Source organism: Pseudopodoces humilis, chromosome 15 (genome assembly GCF_049639895.1).
Source record: "Pseudopodoces humilis isolate 2021_Gansu_Grassland_sample_001 chromosome 15, ASM4963989v1, whole genome shotgun sequence".
Classification (NCBI taxonomy): domain Eukaryota; kingdom Metazoa; phylum Chordata; class Aves; order Passeriformes; family Paridae; genus Pseudopodoces; species Pseudopodoces humilis.
This window is the reverse complement of record NC_142214.1, coordinates 4,729,519-4,751,531: the sequence shown is the minus strand read 5'-3', so window position 1 is coordinate 4,751,531 and position 22,013 is coordinate 4,729,519. Positions and strand designations below refer to the sequence as shown.

Below are 22,013 nucleotides of genomic sequence, written 5' to 3'. Positions count from 1 at the left end.
CTCTATATGCCTCAATAAGAAGTACAGTCAAAAATTTTCCCAACCTTCTCCAGGTTCCCCAACCAGTGTGCAGTTGCTTTGAGATACCCATATGTTCACAGGTAACTTCAAATATTAAATTGATTTGGAAATCAATTTGGCAACACAAATTCCCATAGGATAGAGAAGTCAACATCATCATCAACTTCCCCCCTGTTTAGAGCAGGTCATGACTAAAGCTAAGGTTAGAAAATCGGAATGCAATTTTTAACTGTGACTTAAATTTCTTCTCCCAGCCTCCTGGCATGTCACAGGAATATAGTTATTGCCCTACAGAAATTATAATTTTCCTAGTCTGGCATCCCTTTCCTGGCAGTGATCTACAGCAGATGCTCCAGCAGAAGCCAAAAACATTAGGAAGCAAATGGCAGTGAAATTCCATGCAGGAATGTCCTTGCTCCCAGGAGACACTTCTCCCACAGCAGGCTGGGTGGGTGGGAGAGGTATGGATCCATATAATCCACTTTTCTCTGGGAGGGGGGAGAACATCATTTACAACTGCAGGACATCCCCAGTGTGTCCGTGTGTGCACCTCCTTGGATGCTCCTTGTCCAGCTCCATGTGGACCTGCCTGGTGCAAAGGTGTTGTTGATTGCAGCCCTTCCAAGAGTACCGGGATATTTAAGATCTCCCCATGTCTTAATGTTTTTCTTGCATCCCTGGGGTTGCTTTCTGTGAAAGCCACATCAGAGTTTTTCTCAGATGAAGAAGGAGACACAAATTCCAAAGGTGAGAGGTGTCACCACAGTGGCTGAGGACACCACGGGCTCCAGAGTGTGGGGAAGACCTTTGGGTCCAGCTCTGCTCGTGTGTGCAGGGAGGGATGGGAATAACTCCCTGGTGTCCCAGGAATTCTGCACTCATGACCCAGAGCCATGTCCTGAGGGCTCTGGGCTCGGCTCCTCCCGGAGCAGCAGCCGTGTGTCCCCTTGGATGGCTCCTGCTCTGCCTCAGTAGCTGTTTGTCATGATCCTTAATGCCACAGCTGCTTGCTTACGCCAGGTCATCTGCTTTTATTAGTCCTGCTCCACCACCCACTGAAACTCACACCAGCCAGGAGATTATTATCCACATCCAAAAATAGCATTTCTCTGGCCCTGCTCTCCCAGAGACCCAGGAAACTCGGGGGTTTTCCTCCTTTTCTGATTTCCAGTTGTGCTGGTTTCCCCCCCTGCTGCCCCATGAAGGCCGGAGCAGCCGCCCTGGCAGCCGGGATCCTCGGAGGCATCGGGGTGTTGCTCTTCCTCATCGCCTTTGGGACGGATTATTGGCTTCTGGCCACGGACACCTGCGGGGTCTTCGACCATGGGAACAGCACTCTGAGCACCAGGGGGGTGAGCTCTGCAATCTTGTGCTTTGAAAGAACTTACCTAAATAATTTCAGATCTAAAAATTTGAAATCTGTGATAATATTTATGGTCAGTGAAAGTGACCAGCCTGAGGTAAAACTTTAAATTCTTTAAAATCTAACCCTGCTTTTCCATAACATTGAGCATTTTGACTGGAGTAAATTGTGTCTAGGAAACATGAAGACGGCACCTCTGTAATCTGGCAGATATGAACATTAGAGAATGGAAGGCAAAAATGTAAGAGCTTTAGTTGTTGACAGCATTTCCCTCTAAAGACAAAAGATATGTCCTGATATTTGCCATTAAAAGATTTCTCTCTCTGTAAGTTTCTTCATTTAAAACTAGTTCATGTTTAAAATTGTGGGGCTTGGCAATCACTTCCATCTGAAGTGATACAGCTGCAGCACAGACACCAAACAAAAGTGAACATCAGACACAGAGCAGACGGGTTCCTGCCCATCCCACCAGTGGCCTGGATATCCTCAGAGTAAGATTTATATAGGATTTTAGTTAGCAGGAAATGTAATTTTCAAGGGACAGCTTGATATTTTAGTGCTAAAGGCTGGTGTCGCTCGTTTATGGATCCCCCAAGCTGGATTTCTGCTGCACTTGCTGTTGTCTAACTCTTCAATGAAATAACAACCAGATCAGTTCCTCGAGCCACCCACTCCCCCGAAATGTTTTTGTGCCAATCAATGTGTGGTTTCCATTACAAAATGACAGGAAGATCCTTGTTGTGTGCAGACTTTTTCTTACTTCAAAGTTCAATCCAATTAGGTTTGATTTTTTTCCTGGTGTGGTGAGTCACCCTGGGTAAGCATCATGATGCCAACAAGAAATATTTTTCTTTCATTTCAGAATCCCATAATCAAATGTAGGGCACTGTTTGCTTGAGTCATGGTTCCGAATGACTTTCCCAAGTAAAAAAAACCAAAAAATTATGATGGAAAAAAATGCCTGGAGAAGTGAAACAGAAGACAAGGTCTTTAGTTTCACACAGCTCAGTAAAGCCTGGGGATGGCAGAGACAGAGAAGTGCCACTTGTTTTTCATGCACTTGGGAAGTGACAGTGTTAATTGTTTTGCATTTTGGTTGTTTTTGAAAGTGGAGAGAGCAGAGATGATGCACTGCACGACACGAATAAGCATCTCAAACATTTCAGAGATGCTCTTGGCCAAGTGTTGGGGAGCCTGACGCTGAGGCAGTGACTTCAAAAGCACCAGGCAGAAATAGGAACCGCTCTTACTCTTCCCTCTGAGCTATTTTATTTCTATTTCAGACACTGTTTCTATTATTTCTATTTCTGTTACTGGTTGTGGATAACAGGCTCGGTTTTTACCTTCTCTGCCCTTTCTTAAACTGTCAAATCCTGTCCCTTACAGATAAGGATGGGCTGAGTATCTGGAAAACTCAGTGAAATGTGCTGTGGATGCACCAAGTCAGAGCCACCAGCTGAGGAAGTTTCAGGGCTGAATGTTCCCCTTGTCATAGTCAGGATTTTATCCTGAAAGTCAAAGGAGAATCTGGGCAGAGCTCTGGAAGCTGCTATAATGTGATGCATAAACACATCGAGGTGAGGGGAGCAGATCCCTGGGGAAACCTTAGAGCCCCTTCCAGTGCCTGAAGGGGCTCCAGGAGAGCTGGAAAGGGACTTGGGACAAGGGATGGAGTGACAGGACAAGGGGGGGATGGCTTCCACTGCCAGAGGGATACTGGGGAGAAATTCTTCCCTGCGAGGCCCTGGCACAGGGTGCCCAGAGAAGCTGTGGTTGCCCCTGGATCCCTGGAAGTGCCCAAGGACAGGTTGGATGGGGCTTGGAGCAGCCTGGAATAGGGGAAGGTGTCTCTGCCCATGGCAGGGGTGGCACTGGATGGGCTTTGAGGTCCTTTCCTACCCAAACTTTTTAACCTGTGACAGGATAAGTACCTCTAGCACCTCCCTGTTGTGTCCCTTCTCCTTTGTGGTTCACAGGGCAGATTCTTCCATGGACATTCCCCATCCATCATAAAGCATAATTTTGTCACAGTCTCCTTTGTCAAACTCTGTGAGGAAGATAAAACTGGATAAGATATATTTAAAAGATAAATTTTAATAAATCCTTTGGTAAATCTTCCATGACTAAACTTTGCAATATCCTCCCTTCTGGAAAGACCAAAACTTTGTGCTCACAGGTCTGGTTTGGGGGTTGGAGGAAGGTGTTTGAGGAGTAAGGCACACCCAGAAGGACCAGCTCCCTGAAATTCCCATCCAGCTCTGGCCAGCAGGGGTTTAAGGGCAGGAGAAAAGGAAGCAAATGGTTTGTGCAGGTTCTCAGGACAATTTGTTAACAGAACATTTCGTAGCTGTGACACAGCAGAAAGTCAAGGACAGCAGCTCCTCCGTGTTCCCCCATCCTTCCAAACTGGACTCAAAAAGCAAATGAAAACCCCATAAAAAATTAAATCAATGTCTGTCTAAGCAAAGCAGACACTCTTTGTACCATGATCTTCCCTGTTTCAACCTCAGCTTTCATTGCTCCCCAGGCTGAGACTCCAACAGAGGCTGGGAAGGAGATCCTCACTTTCCACCACGAGGGTTTCTTCTGGCGGTGCTGGTTCTTTGGCGAGGACCACCCCGAGACCATCTGGACCTTCTGGTACAGTGAGTACAATGCCACCACTCCGTATCCACAGCATTCCCTCACAGTTTAATGGGAAACAAACGCAGGAAGTGCTCCCAGGGATGCGGAGACAGTTTTAATTTAATTTTTGTCATTGTCATCTTCTGTCAAAAGCAAACCTGGCTCACTCGTTTTTGTCCCCTTTCTGTGCTCATTTTTTGGCTTGGATTTTGCTCTCAGAGGGCTGTGCACAGAAATGTTGCAACCTCTTGAGGCCATTTAATTTATCACCTACAAAGTTATGTGAAGTGGTGGCTTCCACCAGCAAGGAGAACTCTTCCTTCCTCCCCTTCCCTCCCAATACCTCTTGATATTTGTGTTTGGCAAAGTTCTGTAAATGTGAGCCCATGCCCTTCCTTGCATCACTCTTCTGTCCCTGTTTTCTGTCTTCCAGGTGCTCAGAATTCCCAGCTCCCACTGATTTCAGCACTGGGAAGGCTGGAACTGCGTGTTCGTGGTGTCCCTGGGTGCTCAGGACCAGCGGTGCACCACCGAAAGCCGTTTTATTTTAAGATCTCGCCTTTTTTACTTTTTAAGATCACTGGAATTACACTTGAGAATAAACAGAGAGGGATGCAAAATCCTTTATTTTTTTTTGAAAAACACATTAATTCTTCAAAAAACAAATTGAAGGAAAGGGTGAAACCGGTTCTGTGGCACTGGATGGTGCCAACCTGGTGGCCCTCGTGCAGTGAAGGGTTGGCCCAGTGACCCAGCTGCTCCCACCAGGAATAGGAAAGGAATAGGAAAGGAATAGGAAAGGAATAGGAAAGGCCCCTCCTGCTGGGGGCCACAACTCTACAGTAGGATTTGGGATAAAACACCCCCAGTTAAAAATAAGTTAAATATTAAATAATATTTAAATAAGTTCTGCAAAGGCTTTAAACACCACAAGAACCTTGGCCCTGTGCCCACCGAGGCCTCGATGGAAGATGTTCCTGTGGTTGTGGAGCAGCACAATCACCTCAGAGGGCACTTCCCTGCAAATAATGCAGGTTCCTACACTAAATTTACTCTGCAGTGATTAAAATTTCAAATGACTTCGCTGTCCCCCAGCCCCTGACCTGTTTCCTGTAAAACCTTGCAGGAATACTTCCCGCCACCGTTCAACTGAACAATGGGAGGTTTTTCACACGGGAAATTTGTGATAAAAAAGGACAGACTTGAGACAGGGAGTTTGCTACTGAATTACATTATATGAAAATACATAATATAATTTTACCTGAAGTAAAATGAGTCACTCTGATAACTGGCAAAATTTTTTTTCTACTTCTTTAGGTATTTATTATAATAGGATTGATCATGGCAAATTAATTTGCTGCTCTTGTGGATGTAATAATTAATTCAATAGGTATTCCATAGTCAATTTAGCATGAACTAATGTCCACCTATTATAAAGTGCTCCTTTGAGCTGGGGAACATATTTAAATAAGTGGCCAACCATTAATTAATTCATTTAACATTCATTCTATTACTGTTAATCATGATAAGCCTCAGTGGTATTAATATTGATGGGGCATTTCCATTCTAATTGTGCTTTTCCTTCTCACCAGCTGGAGGTCTTGGAAGTTCCTTGTTCTGGTACCCAAACATTTTGACCCTTCCAGGTGGTCAGGCACATTTTCTGGAGGAAAACAGCAACGAGAATATTGACACTGACTTCAGTTGTTCCATCTTTCATGATTTTTGTCCACCTCAGACTCAGGTTATGAAGATGAGAAGATGTGCAAGAAGCAGTCTCAGAGCCTCTGATATCTCCCCTCTTTCATAATTCTTATTTCTATTTTTTTTTTTCCTCTCTAGCCAATATTTATTATCTTTTTTTCCTCCACAGCCTTCTGATTTCACTGAGGGTTTTGCAGGTTTTGCGCAACAGCACATCACTGTCTCAGTACTGTAACTGATTCTGCAGGAAATAAAAGCAAACAGGGATTTAATTCTTCTTTTCCTTCATCTCTTCCAGCCAGCCAAGCACACCCCAAGTTCTGCATGCATGGCTACCTCTTCCCCATGCCCATTGCTGTGGGACCTTTCCCCCACCCCTCCTATGACACAACTGCAGGTGAGTTCCTCTCCTTCTCCCCCAGCAGCTCCTTTTCCACGGGATCAGGCAGGGATTTGGGATGTGTGGCAGTGCTGTGCTCCTCCCAGTGTAAATTCACACAGCCAAGCATGGCTGAGACCTTTGGAGAGCTCCTTCACCAGCCAGTCCTGCTTGGTTGGCTGCCCCAAGCACAGAGGTTCTCCCGTGTTTTCTCTCCTCCAGCTGGGATGGGCTGTGCTCCCTCCCATGGGGTGCTCAGCACCGACTCCTGTGAGCAAGGCAGGAGGATAAATCCATTCTCTCCCATCTCCTCACTCATTGGGAAGAGCTGGAGCCCTAACCCAAACCCAGCCCAGGTGCTGACTTGGTCCCAGAATCTGGTTTCCCTGGATAGCTCAGGTGTCCATTTGTTGCAAGACAAAATAAACAAGTACTGGAAAATCGGTTAAACACCAAATTGTTAGAAAATCCACACAAGTGAGTGCCTTATTTTTAAAGCACTGAATACTACACAGTTGGAGAGCTCCCTTTCAACCGAGTCCCTTTTTATTTATGTTTCTCTATATTTTCCAAGTTCTTTAATGAATCAGCTGCTGTTAGGAATTTTAATTTGCTAAATTGGTGGCAGCAGTTAGAATTAATTCAATGATCTTTTTTGAAATGAATTGATTTCTTTAAATACTGTGCATCAGTCTGCCTTGCCTCCGGGGATGCAGGGCAGACGTTCTGCACAAACAAACATCTTGACCTTTTCCTTAGCCTTTAGTAGTACCTTTTTTTAGTTTCGGGTTTTTTTTTTTTTTTTGTTGGTTTTTTTTTTTTTCCCTATGAGAAATTAATTTATATAAAAAAAAAATATTGTCAGTTGGAGCACGTGAGGGAGATCAGCTCGTTTCTTTGGCTGTGCTGTGCAGAATTCCTGCCCCGGGGAACGCTCAGCGGTGTCAAATGGATACGAGGGACCTGTGGAGGGAGGAGGAGGAGGAGGAGCTGGTGCAGGATGTGCAGCAAACACGGGACAAAACAAAGTGCGGGATGAGCACTGGGATTGTTCCTGCTTGGGAGAGACGGGCACAGCGTCCAGGTTCTGAATGAGCCTGCTGATAAACACTATTTTTTCCGTCCTAAATAAAGGGCGCTGGAGGCATCTGTCCCTGCCTGTCAGCCCCGGCTGTGAAACCCTCCCCAGCTGCCTCCCAGATGTCCCCCGGGACAGCCCCGGGAATATCTCGATTTTCTCAGAGGTCTTTTCCGACCTTGATGGTTCTGTGAGGGTGCCGGGGAGGGGGGCACCCTCTCCCTGCCTGTCCCCATCACCTCTGGGGACGTGGGGGTGGCTCAGCCTCCACATTTTGGGCAGGGGGAGCTCCCAATCCTCTGCAAAGCCCTCGGGGGGAGCAGCCACTCCTGTCCCTAACACCCTTTTCTTCCTAACCAGTCCGTCCTCATTTGCAAACGCTGACAAAACAGGAGGCTGTCCAAGGAGAGGGGTCCTCCAGCTGTTACCTGCTCCAGAGATAATTCTGCCTTATCTGCATCCTCTTAGACTCCCTGAGAGAAACGGGTGACGGGAGGTTAAACATGAAAATGAATTCTGTGGTTTTGGAGAGTTCAAGATACTTATCTCTCCCTAAGTGGCTCTCCTGACAAAATGGTTTCAAATGAGGAAAACGCATCTTCTCTGTATCATTTTTCTTTCAAGTGTGAATCATTTCAGCACTACCCACTTGCTCGTGCTCTGCTTAAATGGAACTGGAGCTTCTGGAAAGCAGCTGGCAGGGCACGATGTGGTGGTCCAAAGGATAAATCAGGGGATGGGGAGCAGGGTGTCAGAGGGTCTCTGCTGGAAGACCTTTTGGATAAGGTTTATGGCAGTATCCCACTTGGCTGCTGGGAGACTTGAATTAGTGGGCTGCATCCCATCCTGTTCTGTCTGGTGGGATGTGATGGAGCGAGCCTGCTCAGCTCTGCCTGGGGTGGTTGTATGAAGTCACAGCCAAACCCCCAAATTCCCTGGATGGAGAGGCAGGTGCTCTCCTGCCCCTGGACTCAAGCAAGGCCATTAATGGGGGAACTCATGAACTCCTGTTTTCCCTGCAGTCCTGCTAGCAAACACTGTTTTTATTTTAAACCAGGAGCCTGGCCCCTTCCCGAAGTGTTAATTAAAGTGGAACAAAGCTGTAGTCTGAATCCACCTCTCCATATTTTTCAATTTTCTTTCCTTTCTTGCCAAGTTTATCCAACCTCCCCCGGCACAGCTAAGAGCAGTGTCCTTTCCTCCCACCCCTTTTTTTGGTGTGCTTCCCTGGCAAACCTTCACAGCCCTTTGGCCTCATTCCAGTCCCATCCTGTAGGGCATGACATTCCCCCTGAACCCGTGGCTGTTCCAGGTGCCCTGGCAAAGCCGGAGCCTCAGCTCTGCCTGACACAGCAGCGTCACAGATTGTTGTTTTCACTGCTGCTAAAACAGGAGTTAAACATGGCATCACAAAGAAAAAGATTTCTGAGGTAGAAGGAAGCCTCTTTCCCTCTCCTTTCACTGACTTTGCTCCTGTTGCAGTGTACAGAGGTTTTTGGACGGCGTTCATCCTGCTGGCCGTGGCTGCCGGGCTCGTGGGGGGGCTCCTGCTGGTGTGTGGGGTCCCCTTCTCCAGCCCCCGCTCCTACAAAGTTGGGGGAGGATTCCTGCTGCTCTCAGGTGAGGGGACATGGCTGGGGCAGGGTGGCTTTGGGATGGGGGCTGGGGGGGATGGAGTGCTGCCGTGGGAGATGGGGCTCTGGTGGGACCAGCAAATGATTTCCCTCTTCCCCACTGGAATTAAACCCCTGGGAGCTCTGAGCAACCTGGTCCAGTGGAAGGTGTCCCTGTCCCTGGCCCCTTCCTACCCAAGCCATTCTGTGATTCTGTGCTCAGCCAGTCTTTAGCAAGATAGTTCCTAGTCCTAGCAAGGCTGAGATTTTTGAAAATCACTTTGTTTTTACTATTCCTCTGTGCAGCCCTTTTATTTCAGTAAAGCCTGCAGGTGTGTTAAGCCTGGGCAGCGTCAGCCACGCTCAATTCCCCAAAGTCAGGCTTTGCATTTGGGCTGCTCCTGCCTCTGCTGTTAGCTTTGATAGAGCTGGAAACTCACAGAGTGATGAAAGGCAAACCCCATGATCCAAAATGGGAGGGCTGGCTTAAGGAGACCTGAAAAGATGAAATGATGGCACTGCAGGAAAATGAATTAAAAATAGACATTTATTCATTTTTCCCACTGCTGTTACCAATGATTCCACTGAATTATCACTTGGGCTCTTTCCTTTTCTGTATTTGAGAGGAATAACTGGCTTCAATAGTAGAAATACTTGATTTATACCAGTGACTCAAACTCAGAAAAAAGCTCTTTTATGACTCAAGCAGCCACAGGCTAGAGCTCAGTTGAGCTGCGCCAAGTGAAGAACTTGGTAATGAAATCAGGCCTTTCTCTGAAAAGCCACTGCTTAATTGCAGATCCTTCACCAGCTCCTGCTGCCTCATGCCTGGCATAAAGCACATGAGACACCATCTTTGCTCTCAGTTTATGGTTTAAGTGAGCCCAATTTAGGAGGGGCTGAAAACATTAATGAAAATATTTAACAAGAAAGGTCCTGACATTGACCCATGTCCCCAGCTGCCACATCTATACAGCTTTTAGATTTCTCCAAGGATGGTCATTCTACCCCTGTCCTAGGCAGCCTGTGACAGAGATGGACAATGAAGAAATTCCTGCTGATTTCCAGCCTGAACCTCCCCATTCCCTCTCCTCCTGTCCCTGTTCCCTGGGAGCAGAGCCCGATCCCCCGGCTGTCCCCTCCTGTCAGGGACTTGTGCAGAGCCAGAAGGGCCCCCTGAGCTTCCTTTTCTCCAGGCTGAGCCCCTTTCCCAGCTCCCTCAGGAATTCTCCAGCCCCTTCCCAGCTCCATTCCCTTCCCTGGACACGTTCCAGCCCCTCAATGTCCCTCTTGTCCTGGGGGGTTCCCGAGGTGCCCCAGCAGTGCCCTGATCCCCCTGGACACCATTCCTGATCCAAGCCTGGTGCCATTGGCCTCTTGCCCACCTGGGCACCCCTGGGCTCATGTCCAGCTGCTGGCACCAGCACCCCCTGGGCCTTTTCCACAAACAGATTCTCAGCCACACTGCTCCAAGCCTGTAGTTTTCCATGGGGCTGTTGTGATCCCATAATGGATAATAATCCAAGGGCTGTACCAGGGCCCTTTCTCTTCCCATCTGTAGTCCAGGCTCCCAGGAGGCAGCAGATGTCCCTGAGGAGTGTGTCCAGCCTGCACATTGGGCAGAAATATCACAGGAAAGAATGTAGAGTAATACTCAACTCTCTTCCTTTTTTTTTTTTTCTCATTGTTTTTCCACTTTATTTGACTACTCCTTGATTAAAAGGCTGAGACTTCGAATGTGACACTTTTTAGAAGAGCTGATTATGCATCACATAAACCTCTTGGCATTAGACAAAGATGCTGCTGTTAAAATTGAAGTTTGTATTAATGCAGCTTCAATCTGAACAGCAATCGTTAGTAACAGTCATTCGGGGGGAACGAGTTCAGCTGGAAGACACTTCCTACTATATTTTCCATTCAAATGATAGCAGAAGGATTCAATGTGTTTTTCAGCAAAGTTTCCTTAGTGTTTCAACTGATGCTTTTATTCAGAAGGGCTTATCCTGATCTCAGACCTCTGGATCCTGCTTGGCCCTGGCTTCTGGATGGATTTGGGTTGCATCCCTCCATGGTTATTTTGTTGTTATCCCTTCTAAAAATATTTTGCATAATTGCACTGAGCAGTAGGAACAATGGATTTAACACAGCCTCAAGTCCCCAGCCACCCCTTTCCTTCGGATAGCGGGATGTGCAGGGATGATGCAGGAGAAAGTGCCTCTTGTCTTCTAATCATGGCCTGCAGGTCAGTTTTAATTAACCTCCCTTGCAGAAAAGATCTCTCCTTCAGGAAGTGTGAAAAAGCTGGCAGTCTGCAGAGTGGGAATGTGGTCTGGCAGTCAGAGTGGGAGATGGAGCACCAGAACCACGGGATGTCCTGGCCTCGCAGGGAGCCCTTCACCAGCAGCTTTGTTCTGCTCACCAGCTCCCTACTTTTGGGAGAAGTTGGGGTTATTCATTGTTAAATGACATCACTTTTTCCGCCAAAAGACTGGAAATGCATTCCCAGACATTTATGGACATCCAGCCTGGTACGGGTCTTGAGGAGGGTTGTGTGTCCATCTGTTGCTGGGGAAATCCAGCCCCAAAGGGTGAGGATTGTTATGGATACCTTTGGATTTCCCTCAGAGATGCTTTTCACTTACTGAACATTCCAGAGGGCAAATCTGCCTGTGCCAGCTCCCGTAACCAATGGACCACTCTGGGAGGTGTTTCTGAGAGCCCTTCCAAAGCATTGGATCCATTTCTCTGGATTTCCTCCACTGGGTGACTCTGGAAAGAGCCGGAGCCCATCTGACATTTCCTGGTGCTGCCTTTGCACATCCACAGCCCCAGCTGAGCAGTTTTCCCTGCCAGCTCTCCCAAAAGCACCTGGAATACGTGAGCCAGGAGCCAGTGTGCTGCTTTCCTCCCAGCACTTGCCATCTCGGAATGAGCTTCAGCGCTTCCAAGCGGTGGCAGATCCTGGCTGGATTGTCCCTTTGTTTCAGTAGTCAGAGGCTGGTTAATTGTCACTACAATGTCACCAAGAGGTCTGGATGGGCTCTGTGCTGCAGCTTCTGGAAGCTCTGAGACAACTTTGCTTGTGGTCCTTCAATTTTCCTACCTTGTGCTCCTCGGTTTTCTTTTCCTTTGGGTATTTTAGAGACTAAACTTAGAAGTGCAGCACTGTTGCCCAAAGAGGCTGTGGATGCCCCATCCCTGGAAGTGTTCCAGGCCAGGTTGGATGGAGCTTGGAGCAACCTGGGGTGATGGGTCACGTCCCTGCCCATGGCAGGACCAACCTGTTCTTCAGCATGACCCAACAACATGGAAAAAAGGCCCGATTTCCCAATCCTGTGAGCTAAAGTGGTGGATTTTTTGCTCATATTCTGCTTCCCAAATGTAGCAGCTCCACTTTGGCAGTCTCAGGCTCCCCACGTGCAGTGAAGGCTGACAGTTATGGAAGGGCAGCTGGAGGTCACCCCTCCATTTCATCGTTATTAACATCCCTAAGAGGCAACGAGTGAGAGAGGAGAACGAGTCAAAGTTCATTATTCTCCTAATTAGCAGATTACACAAAAGTTCAGTAGCTTCCCCAGAATAAGAGTTAAAGATTGAGTTCACTCACCTGTCCCCACAATTAGCAGCTATAAAGGTGTCACAAGGAAATAAAGTGAGAGAAAGGAAAAGCTCTACTTCAATTTGCCCACACGGAAGACACAGCTCCGCTGGGAGAGGGGGATGGAGCTCCAGGCTCCTGGATCTGCAGCTCACAAAGGAGACAGATTTAATACCTCACTGCAATTTTCTGGCAATTAGCCCCACCCCAGAAGATGCCGTTGACCTCATCAGCCTGGAGATGGAGTTTCGCAGTTAATTTTTCCCAGTACCATCCTAATGGCAAAAGGGAGAAGGAGGCAAGGAAAGGGATCACTCGGGTAATTTTCCAGTGGAGAAAGCACAGGGATGCTGAGAGGAGCATGGGGATGAGGTTTGATGAGGTCTTTATTTACCCAAGCCCAACACACACCCTGTGTCTTGTGTGTGGGTGCCAATGCCAATGTCATGTTTAGGACAGAAAACTACATTTTTTCAGTTTTTCATTTTTCTGCCCAAAGCAAGAAGGAATCTGCATCTCTAGACCCAAAGCTGACAGGAAACAAAGATGATTTTCTGCTGTGTCCAACACTAAAAGCCCCAGAAAGGAGGGGGTAATCTAAAACATGTTCAACAGATGAAAACTCCCAAATTCAACAGCGTTTTAAAACAAAAATGCCAAACACTTTGGTAACAGGGGAGTGAAACATCCTGATTTTCTGATGATGAAGAGGCTGCTGATGGCTGTAAGTGTGACAGATTTCAGGCAGGCTCAGGTACCCTTGTGATTGCTCCAAACAGGCATTTCTGGCTGAGCAGATTTCGGTGAGCTGCCCTTCCTGAGCTGCACCTGCCCTTCTGATTTTCTCTTCCCACTGAGGACGTGGTGTAAATCCCAGGGATTCTTCATCACTCAGCTGTAATTATTCCAGGGAAGAAGGCTGCTGGCTTTACATATTCTTGTCATTTTCCCAGAGTGTGAAAACATTCTTAATTTAGATGCCATGGCCATGCCATCACCTCCAGTACCTGTTTAATAATAATTCCTTCCATGCCAAGACCTGGAGCTTCTGCTGAGCCCAGAGGAGGGACCAATTCCCATTCCTGACCTCCTCTAGAGGTTGGGCGTGGTTCCACTCACACCTGGGACTTCCCACACCCTCCTCAGTAAGAACTGGAAGGTTTTGATCCGATTACTTAAAAAAATGAGACTTAGGATGTCTAAACTGTCCTGGCAGGAATCAACACAGAATTCCTGGTTATTTAAAGCGAAATTCCAAAGCACTTTTCCATGCCCACGTTCTCTGTCCCACCAGGGCAGCGCTTTCATTTGCGTCTCTTACGGTAGGTATTATAAGTTAATGAAATAGAAATTGATCTTTAAAGGAGCACTTTTCAAGGTTCAGTTGCTATCTAATTAATTTAATTTTAAATTACATCAGTAATAAAGACTTAATTGCCTTCTTATCAATACATTGTATTTTGTAAAGGACATGCGACTATTTGAACACGCCATCGCTTTCTTATAGTAGAATAATTGGTATTTTAAGTGTACAACTATCATAGTAAGTGTAAAATATTTATTTGTGCACTTAATTTCAAGTGGTATCAAAACCTCAATGAACATGCAAATGTTCCAGCAGCTGCTGTTTAACTCCTCGCCTGCCTCTCCAGGAAATACAAGGACTCCTCCACATCAGGGAGAACGGCTGGAATATCACTGTGGGGTGGTGTAAAGAATATTTGTATGGCTGCACCAATTTTTGATTGATAAGATTGCATCTTTTTAGGGCATGGGAGGCAGTTTAGTAAATGTGACAGCTTAGGGTGGGGAACTGCAACTTCTACCTCATTCCTTGTGAGGACTTTGAAGTCTCTTACCTTCATGTGAGCCTTATTTTATTCTGAGATGTTTTTATAACCATTACAAACAGAATCACAGTAAAACACAGACCTGTTTTCTCTGACTGAAGATTCAGTAACCTCCCTAAGCAGATAAATCAATGTCAAGCTTTACCCCTTTCCTTTCCTTAGCACAGGAGCTGGATTTTGGAGTGTATAAGCTGCCAGGAAGAATAATTAAATACACCACAACTACCTTTGATTTAAAAATGGCAAGGGGAGAAATTAAATCCTGCAGAAGCCACAACACATCCACAGAACTGTGTGGTAACTTGTCAACTAAATTAATTTCGAGCAGTTCACTTCAACCATAAAAATAATATAAGCTGTGATGTATTTCTTTCATATATGTGTGTATGTGTATATTTATATGTTATACAGAACCATTTAAAAATAGCAGCTTCTACCTGTGAAGTAGCAAGATCAGATATTTCTGAACTGCTTTCAGACCTGTCATCACACCATCACTATTTAGCTTTAATAGATGTTGAGTTTAAAATGCACCATAGAAATATATTTTTTTAATGATACACAGTAAATGAGATTTGGGCCACTCTAATTTTTGTCATCTGCTTCCAGCTTCATGGCATAAGCTGCTTAATATTCTTGTTATTATTCTGGTATTTAGTAGCCTATCTAAGATTAATATCTCATGGCTGTGTGCCTTTGCCACCCTGTAATGTGTTGGCCCTGCAGGCTCTGCTGGCTCTGGGGGTGGCAGTGCCAGAATTTTGAAATCAGGAGGATTTATCACGGCATCTTTGCGTTCCTGGTGGGGATTGCCTATGACACTGCTTGCAAGGGTAGATATAAACCAGGAAGAACTAAGTTTTGGTGTCTCCTCATTAATACTGGAGAAATTAAAAGTGAAAAAAAGTGGAACATCCCAACTTCGAGAGAGGAAGGCAGGACCCTGCTGGGAGCATCAGCCCTGCTCTGGTGGCTTCTCCACGGCCTCATCCTGCTGAAGCAGAGCCTTCAGAAGTGCTGGTGCTCAAAGCCCAAGGTGTCAGAGGGCAGGAACTGATCCCTGTGGTGTGGGGCTCTCCCATGGCGAGCAGCCTCAGCTTCCACAGGAACCCCCAGAGCAATGCCAGGAGCAGCAATCCTGCAACACAAAGCTTTGATGCAGAGCATGGATGATCTTGTCTCACTTTTATTCCTGAGTTTCCTGCACAAACAATAACTCAGTTTTGTCTCTCTTCCCAGGAGGTTTGTTTCTCCTGCTCGTGTTTCTCTTTGTGATGTGGAAGGAGTTTGCAGCTGATTTTCAGAAGTACATCCTCCTGGAGAGGAGCGAGGAGTGCCTGGATGATGTCCCCGTGCACGTCTACTACGGGTGGTCCTTCATGTTCGCCGCCGCCGGGGTGCCCCTGGTGCTGCTCTCTGGACTCCTCTTCTTTCTGGTGGGCAGAGACATTATGGATTCCCTGCAGTAAGACAAATGTGGAGAAGGCTTTGAGAAAATTGGTGATGCTCCTCGTAAAGAAACACACCCAAGTTTTGAGGACTTGATCGTTTTTGTAGCTCTAATTGTTGGGATAGGTTACACTCGTTGTCATGGGGAAGCAGGGACGGAGAACAGGGCATCCACAGAATCCCAGGATGGTTTGGGTTGGAAGGGACCTTGAAACCCATCCTGTTCCTGCCATGGACAGGGACACCTTCCCCTAGCCCAGGCTGCTCCAAGCCCCGTCCAACATGGCTTTGGACACTTCCAGGGATCCAGGGGCAGCCACAGCTTCTCTGGGCACCCTCACAGCCAGGAATTCCTTCCCAATATCCCATCCATCCCTGCCCTCTGGCAGTGGGAATCCATTGCCCCTTAACCTGTCCCTCCAGCCTTTATTCCCAGCCCCTCTCCAGCTCTTCTGGAGCTCCTTCAGGCACTGGAAGGGGCTCTGAGCTCTCCCTGGAGCCTTCTTTTCTCCAGGTGAGCACCCCCAGCTCCCCCAGCCTGGCTCCAGAGCAGTGGTGTCCGACCACTGCCCATCCCAAAGCAGCCCCAGCTGAACATCCAGCTCCAGCCTTTTTCCACTTTGGAGATATTTGGAGATATTTGCACCAGGTTTTTGTGCAGCCCAAGGGAAAGCAGCTCTCTGTCAGCAGAGCTCTCCACATCCATATTCAGCAGGGCTGGAGTTTTACAGCATTCCCAGCATCCTGGTTTCTTGTAAAAGGAAATCGAATCTGGCTGCGATGGTGCAAGCAATAATGTCTATTTCTAAAAAGCAATTAAGGATGATTTTTTTCCTTAGCTGGCTCTAATTGACGTCAAAAGAAAACCATTTTAATGGGATGTCGGGAAACATGAGAAACTTTTTTCTTCCTTAAAATCCCTGATTCTGAAGATACAAATGTGCCTGGACCCAACCTAACCTTCAATAAGGGAATAAACCAATTTCTGTGGCTTGAAACATAACAGGAATTAATTTGATTTCTTTCCAGCAATGCTTTACTCTTCATTTAATATTTTCCCTGGATACAGTTTTGTGGGGATTCCCAATGCAAAAACTGAAAGGTGATCCTGGTCGAGGGAAAAGGAGGAGGGACAACAGCATGATATTGTGACATCACTTTGGGCTGTGCCTGTGCCCCATCAGTTCTTCAAGTGGCAAATTCTCGCTATAAATTTGTTTTGAATAATTTTTGTCATCACTCTGAATCAAATATTTTCCCTGGACACGGTTTGGGGAAGTTTCTCAACCCAAAAACTGAATAATGGTGGGAGCTGGAGGAAGGGGAGCGGGGACAATAGCGTTGGTATATTTATTGGCTTTATTTTGGCCCTGTCAGGCAGCTCAGCTGGGACTTTGTTGTATTCTACAGACACCTCAGAAGAGTCAGATTTAAAAAGACAAATTATATAACACCTAAATACATTTAAATTCTTGCAGTCACTCAGGTGATTGGCTGACGTGGCAGTGACCCTTTGAAGAGCAATCACCTCCTAATTCTCCTCCAAACTATCCGGATACTGAAATAATTTGTCCTGAATATGCGGAGGTTTGTAAAGACACTTGAGAAATGACAAAGATTTGATCTTGTCTTGTTTTTTGGGCTGGAGCACGGTGCTTTGAAGTAGTTTGTTGGGTCCTTGCTTGCTGAGCTCATTTGCATAAATTTTAAATCAAACTTCTCAAAATGCGCCGTTCTCGTGGATGTCAGAGTTTGTGCTCAACTCACATCTCCCGAGCTTTATGTCACACTATTGACTCAGTGCAGTTAATTAATAATGGAATGTAAATCTCTGCTAGGAAGCACTGAAGATTGTTGGCAGTGTAAAAATGTTTGTTAATGCTCTTCCTAAAATATTATTCAAGTCTGGCGTTTCTTTCCTTTCGGAGCAAGTTCTAATTATTCTTTTACAAGATTCATGGCATACACAGAGTGAGAAATTGTAATTCCCCCATGTAAAGATTAGTTCTTTCATATGAATAACAGGCTTGGGCTACAGTTCTTAAGCAATATCCACACTGTTTTCCCTTAATAGAAATTTTGCTTGAATAGAATTGGGATGTGCAGGTAAAAACAGGTTTTTCCTGGTGAATGGATGTTTCATGACATTCCCAGGTACACAGAAATTTTAGTGTTTTATTTGTCCATTCTAAACTGTTGTTTTTTTTTTTTTCTGGTTCTCCTTGGGTTATTCCTGTTCCCCATCAGTTCTTCAAGGGACAATTTCTCACTATAAATTCCCTTTGAATAATTTTTGTCATTTAATTATCTATTCAGTGTGGAGATGAACACTTATGGTCACAAAGAATAAAAGTATATAATCCAGGAGCAGAAGAGGTCAAGATTTACAGTCACTTGCCTTTCACTGATCCCATAAAACAATCCAAGCATGCAGAAATGATGATCCCATAAGAGACACCAGGGCAGAAGAATGAGAATGCAGCAAGAAATCCATCAGACTTATTGATATCTGTGAAGCTGAGGATCCCTGAAGTTGTGAATATAGAAGTGAGTTTTATATTATAGAATGAAATATTTATTAACTTTCTCCATCTGTTCTTTAAAAAATTTAGTTTAATGTCATCAAGGCATTTATGGAATACATTTAGCTTAATCATGCATTCATGCCTTAGGGAGTAAAGCATCCCTGGAGACTTGCTCTTTCTGGATCAGCTCTAGAACAAGCAATAGTTTAAAATTCCATCATTCTTTGGAAAGAAACCCACATGGCTTTGAATCATTCTTGAACAGAGAGTATTTTATTTTAAATATCTGGTATTGTGCACATCCAATTGTTGTCTGGTATTGAGCTTTTGGGTAACCTCACAAATCCCTGGATCTCCTACAGGTTTGGAAAATCTCTCAATATTAGATATGTATCAAATAGTCACAGCAATAAGAAAGAATGAGATTGTAGAGTTGCATAATTAAAGCAATTAACCCCTTCATTAAAATTCCATGTTTATTGCTAGCACAAGGCCAAACACATCATTTTGGTGCACTAAAAAGTCCAGTTCCTTTGCTCTCAAGTTTCTCGTGGCAAGTATAACTCAAGCAGACAAAATTTGCTGTGAGAGTCATCATTTCTGTAGGAGAAATTTCAAAAAAAAAGAACTCGTGGGCTCAGTGGTAGAGTTGGAAATTGCAGAAACCACGGTCGCTTTCATCTGTTGAATGTGAAGTTTGATGAAAGGATATTATAGAGTAGTGACAAGGACCTAATTCTGATCCAAGTTTTGTCATTATAAATCATGAGTAATTCCAAAGGCTGCAGCAGACCCTTATCACTGCTAAACATCTGTAAGTCAGATCAGAACCGGGACTAATAAATACATTCAAAATGCATAATTAAAACAGTGATTTCACATCACTCTGATGAATTTTAGTCAAGGATTTCTTCAAGGATGCTTTTCTCACATTAGCATTTGATGTTAGTAAGCAATGAATAATTCCATTTTTTCTTTCCAACATCTGGGACACTTCCTGCTTTTTTTGCTACTTACTGAGCACTCTGCAGGAAATATTAATGAATCCTGGGTGTTGAAACACGGGCCCTGTGGATTGTGCTCAGGAGGAAGCCTTACGTAGGAGAGGAGAGGTGTCTTGAGATTAAGAGCTTGATTTTGGTGAAAGATACTGGGAGATCTGCCAAACCTGAGGGAGATACAGGGATTTGGGGAGGTTACCCTGCAGCAACTTCTTTCATGCCATGGAGCTCTTCCCTCATACCTCAGAGACAACAATTAATAATAAAAGTCTTTCCCCTTGGCCAGATCAGCTCTTTTTGTGGTGATTCTGAAAGCCAACACCCAAGGATGCCCCGAGGCTGGGAGGGTGCTGGTGCTTGGAGAGATGGCCCAGGGGACCAGCACACCCTGAGAGCATCAGTGCCCTGCCCAGCTGCTTCCTCACATCTCCAGAGGTTCTTCTCTTCCTTGGGAAATGATGGAGTTCTGTGTTTGGAGAGCCCTGCTGGCCCTGCAGAGCAACCTGTGGAGGAAACCTGAGCTGAGCACCAGGAGAGCCTCTAAAGGAGGAATTAAATGTCCTCCTGTGTTAGAGTGAAGTGACTTTGACAGTTCAGCATCTGACCAGGGGGGATAAAACACCCTCTGCCATGGAAAACAGGTAAATTGGAAATTGCCCAACTTCATTCCAGCTGGGGGTGGAACAGCCCCTCTGGGATTTATTACAAACCTTTCCACTTTTTCTTTTTTTACCCAGAAAAACTCATCTTATCTGTCCAGGTCATGTTTCAACCTTGGTCAAACACATTCCTTGGTGGCTCCTGTAACAAAATGTGCACGTGCAGAACCAGGATTCCCACTGGAGCTGCTCCCCTGAGGTCCCAGCTTGATCCAGACATTGCTGGTGATCCCTTGTCCCCAAAACTGATGGAAGAGGGAAGTTCTGGGGTGTTCCATCCCTGTGGAAGATGCCCACGGCCCCTTTCCTGCAGCAGCCCCCATCCTGCTGGCTCAGCACCTCCTGAAGTGCCCCTTCAGTGCTGGGGAGAGCCTGGGGGGAGAGGGCACAGATGTGGTGCAGCAAATGAAGGCACAAACCAAATTAAAATAAATGGGGAGAGGGGAGCGGGCTCCACGCTCGGAGCACGGGGCTGTGCATTACAGCAGGATTAAGCCATATCAGGCAGAGTCCCCTTTACAAGAGTGCACAGCACCTCAATCCCAGAATCAATAAGCTGTACATGCTGCAGCACAAAGAGCTCTTATCTGCAGTACCACTTTGAATTTAGTGAATTTATTTAATCCCTGATGCCTGCAGAGCATCAGTCCTGTCTTCTGGGTTAATTTATTTATTCCGGTGATGTATTTTTAGTCTTTCAAGTCCTTGACATTTGAGAAGCAGATTTCCCCCCTCCCCAGCTTAGTTTCCTAAAAAACATCTGAATTGGAAAAAAAAATTATTTGCAGAAAAGTATTTTTTTCCTGATTCATTCCCCACTTTTCCTTTTGGGAGACAAGAGAAATACAATATCAATACTAATAACCATAAACTGAATGGATTGGGAAAGGCTCCTTTTCCCCTTGCTTGGCAGAGCCTGTTTCTAAATCAGTGCTGGATATTCACTGACCTTCTCTCTTCCTTCTCATCTTTCTTTTTTTTTTCTTACAAGTATTCTCTCCTCCTCCTTAAATTAAAAGAAATAAAAATCACCTACTTTTGAGATATAGCCAAGATTCTGTGCTGCATTTAATTTGGGAATTGTCAGGAAGGCAGGTGATGCTCTTATGTCCTGGAACTTGATATTTCCAGGTGGATCAGATGAACCCTTGGCTCAACCCAAAAGAACCAGTGGGTTAAAGATTGGGACTGCTGCTAAAAAGAAATACCAAAGGAAAATGTAGTCCAGCAGGTACTAAACATTTGGTTATGGAAAAGTAAATTGAAACTTTATAATCTACAGGATCTGCAAAGAAGGAAAAAGTCTCATCTGGCCTTGGCTGAGTCAAGGATGGCTCCAGGAAATCTAGAGAAATTAAAGTAGCATGAAGGGCAATTGTCTGAAAAACAGAAGTTTCATTCTATATTCTTTATCTATTTATTCCCCCTATCCATTACCTAATATTTCCTTGTGTTTACATTAAGAAAAGCAACAAACACCGAGAAGAAAGAGCCTCTCCTAGATCAGGGACTCTGCAAAGATAAATTACATGTCCTCAAAAATAGCTCGGTAAAGTCACAGAACAGAATTGTTTTTCCATTTCGGATGTAAGAGGTTTTTTTTGGTATTTTCTTCTATTTAAATACCAGTCCATGGGAGATGATGTTCAGCAAACCATCAGTGCTCAGATAACATTGGCCGAACTGGCTGATTTGAGATTTTTATTTTAATTAAGCCTCATTGGTTACAAGCTGGAATAATTGCAGTGCATGGTGAATAAAAATGTGGCTTATTCTGAAACAGAGGCATCAACTTTTGGGCATCCCTGCCCCCTCCCCCTGCAAAAAAAGAAGGGAAATGTAACAATTTCTACAAATCAGCCTCAAAATTGGCCCTGCTGGGTGTTGAGGTGGAGATTTTGCATCAGCTCCCCTGAAATGCAGGCAGAGGTTTTGCCTCTCAAATCACAAGCAAGGTCATTACATGAGTTAAATAATTAGCTCCAAAACCCAGCCATTAATCAAATTTATTGCAAGGCTTTTGCATCACCTCCCCAAAATAAGTTTGGGGGTTGTACCAGCTGCCCTGTGGGGATGGGCATCCTCAGCTCCTGGTGTTCCCAGGCTTTTTTTGGTGGCATTATTTCCTCTAAAGGGAATCCTGGTGCT

The 22,013-nt window shown here is 45.4% G+C and overlaps 1 protein-coding gene across 1 annotated transcript; it reads left to right on the top strand.

Moving 5' to 3' along the window:
* The first annotated feature begins 1,145 nt into the window (after positions 1 to 1,145).
* LOC102113194 (transmembrane protein 182-like) lies at positions 1,146 to 17,930 on the top strand. Its single transcript, XM_005526124.3, has 5 exons — positions 1,146 to 1,373; positions 3,912 to 4,029; positions 6,012 to 6,110; positions 8,653 to 8,790; positions 15,471 to 17,930. Exons 1-5 carry the CDS (start codon positions 1,221 to 1,223, stop codon positions 15,698 to 15,700), a joined length of 738 nt encoding a protein of 245 aa, XP_005526181.1. The 5' UTR covers positions 1,146 to 1,220; the 3' UTR covers positions 15,701 to 17,930.
* The last annotated feature ends 4,083 nt before the right edge of the window (positions 17,931 to 22,013 follow it).

What these genes read in the sequence shown, in the direction of transcription:
- LOC102113194 (XM_005526124.3), top strand. Translation starts at nt 1,221, where the DNA reads ATGAAGGCCGGAGCAGCCGCCCTGGCAGCCGGGATCCTCGGAGGCATC. An exon ending in CTCCTATGACACAACTGCAG is followed by an intron (nt 6,111 to 8,652) that starts GTGAGTTCCTCT and finishes CTCCTGTTGCAG; the next exon opens with TGTACAGAGGTTTTTGGACG. An exon ending in AGGATTCCTGCTGCTCTCAG is followed by an intron (nt 8,791 to 15,470) that starts GTGAGGGGACAT and finishes CTCTCTTCCCAG; the next exon opens with GAGGTTTGTTTCTCCTGCTC.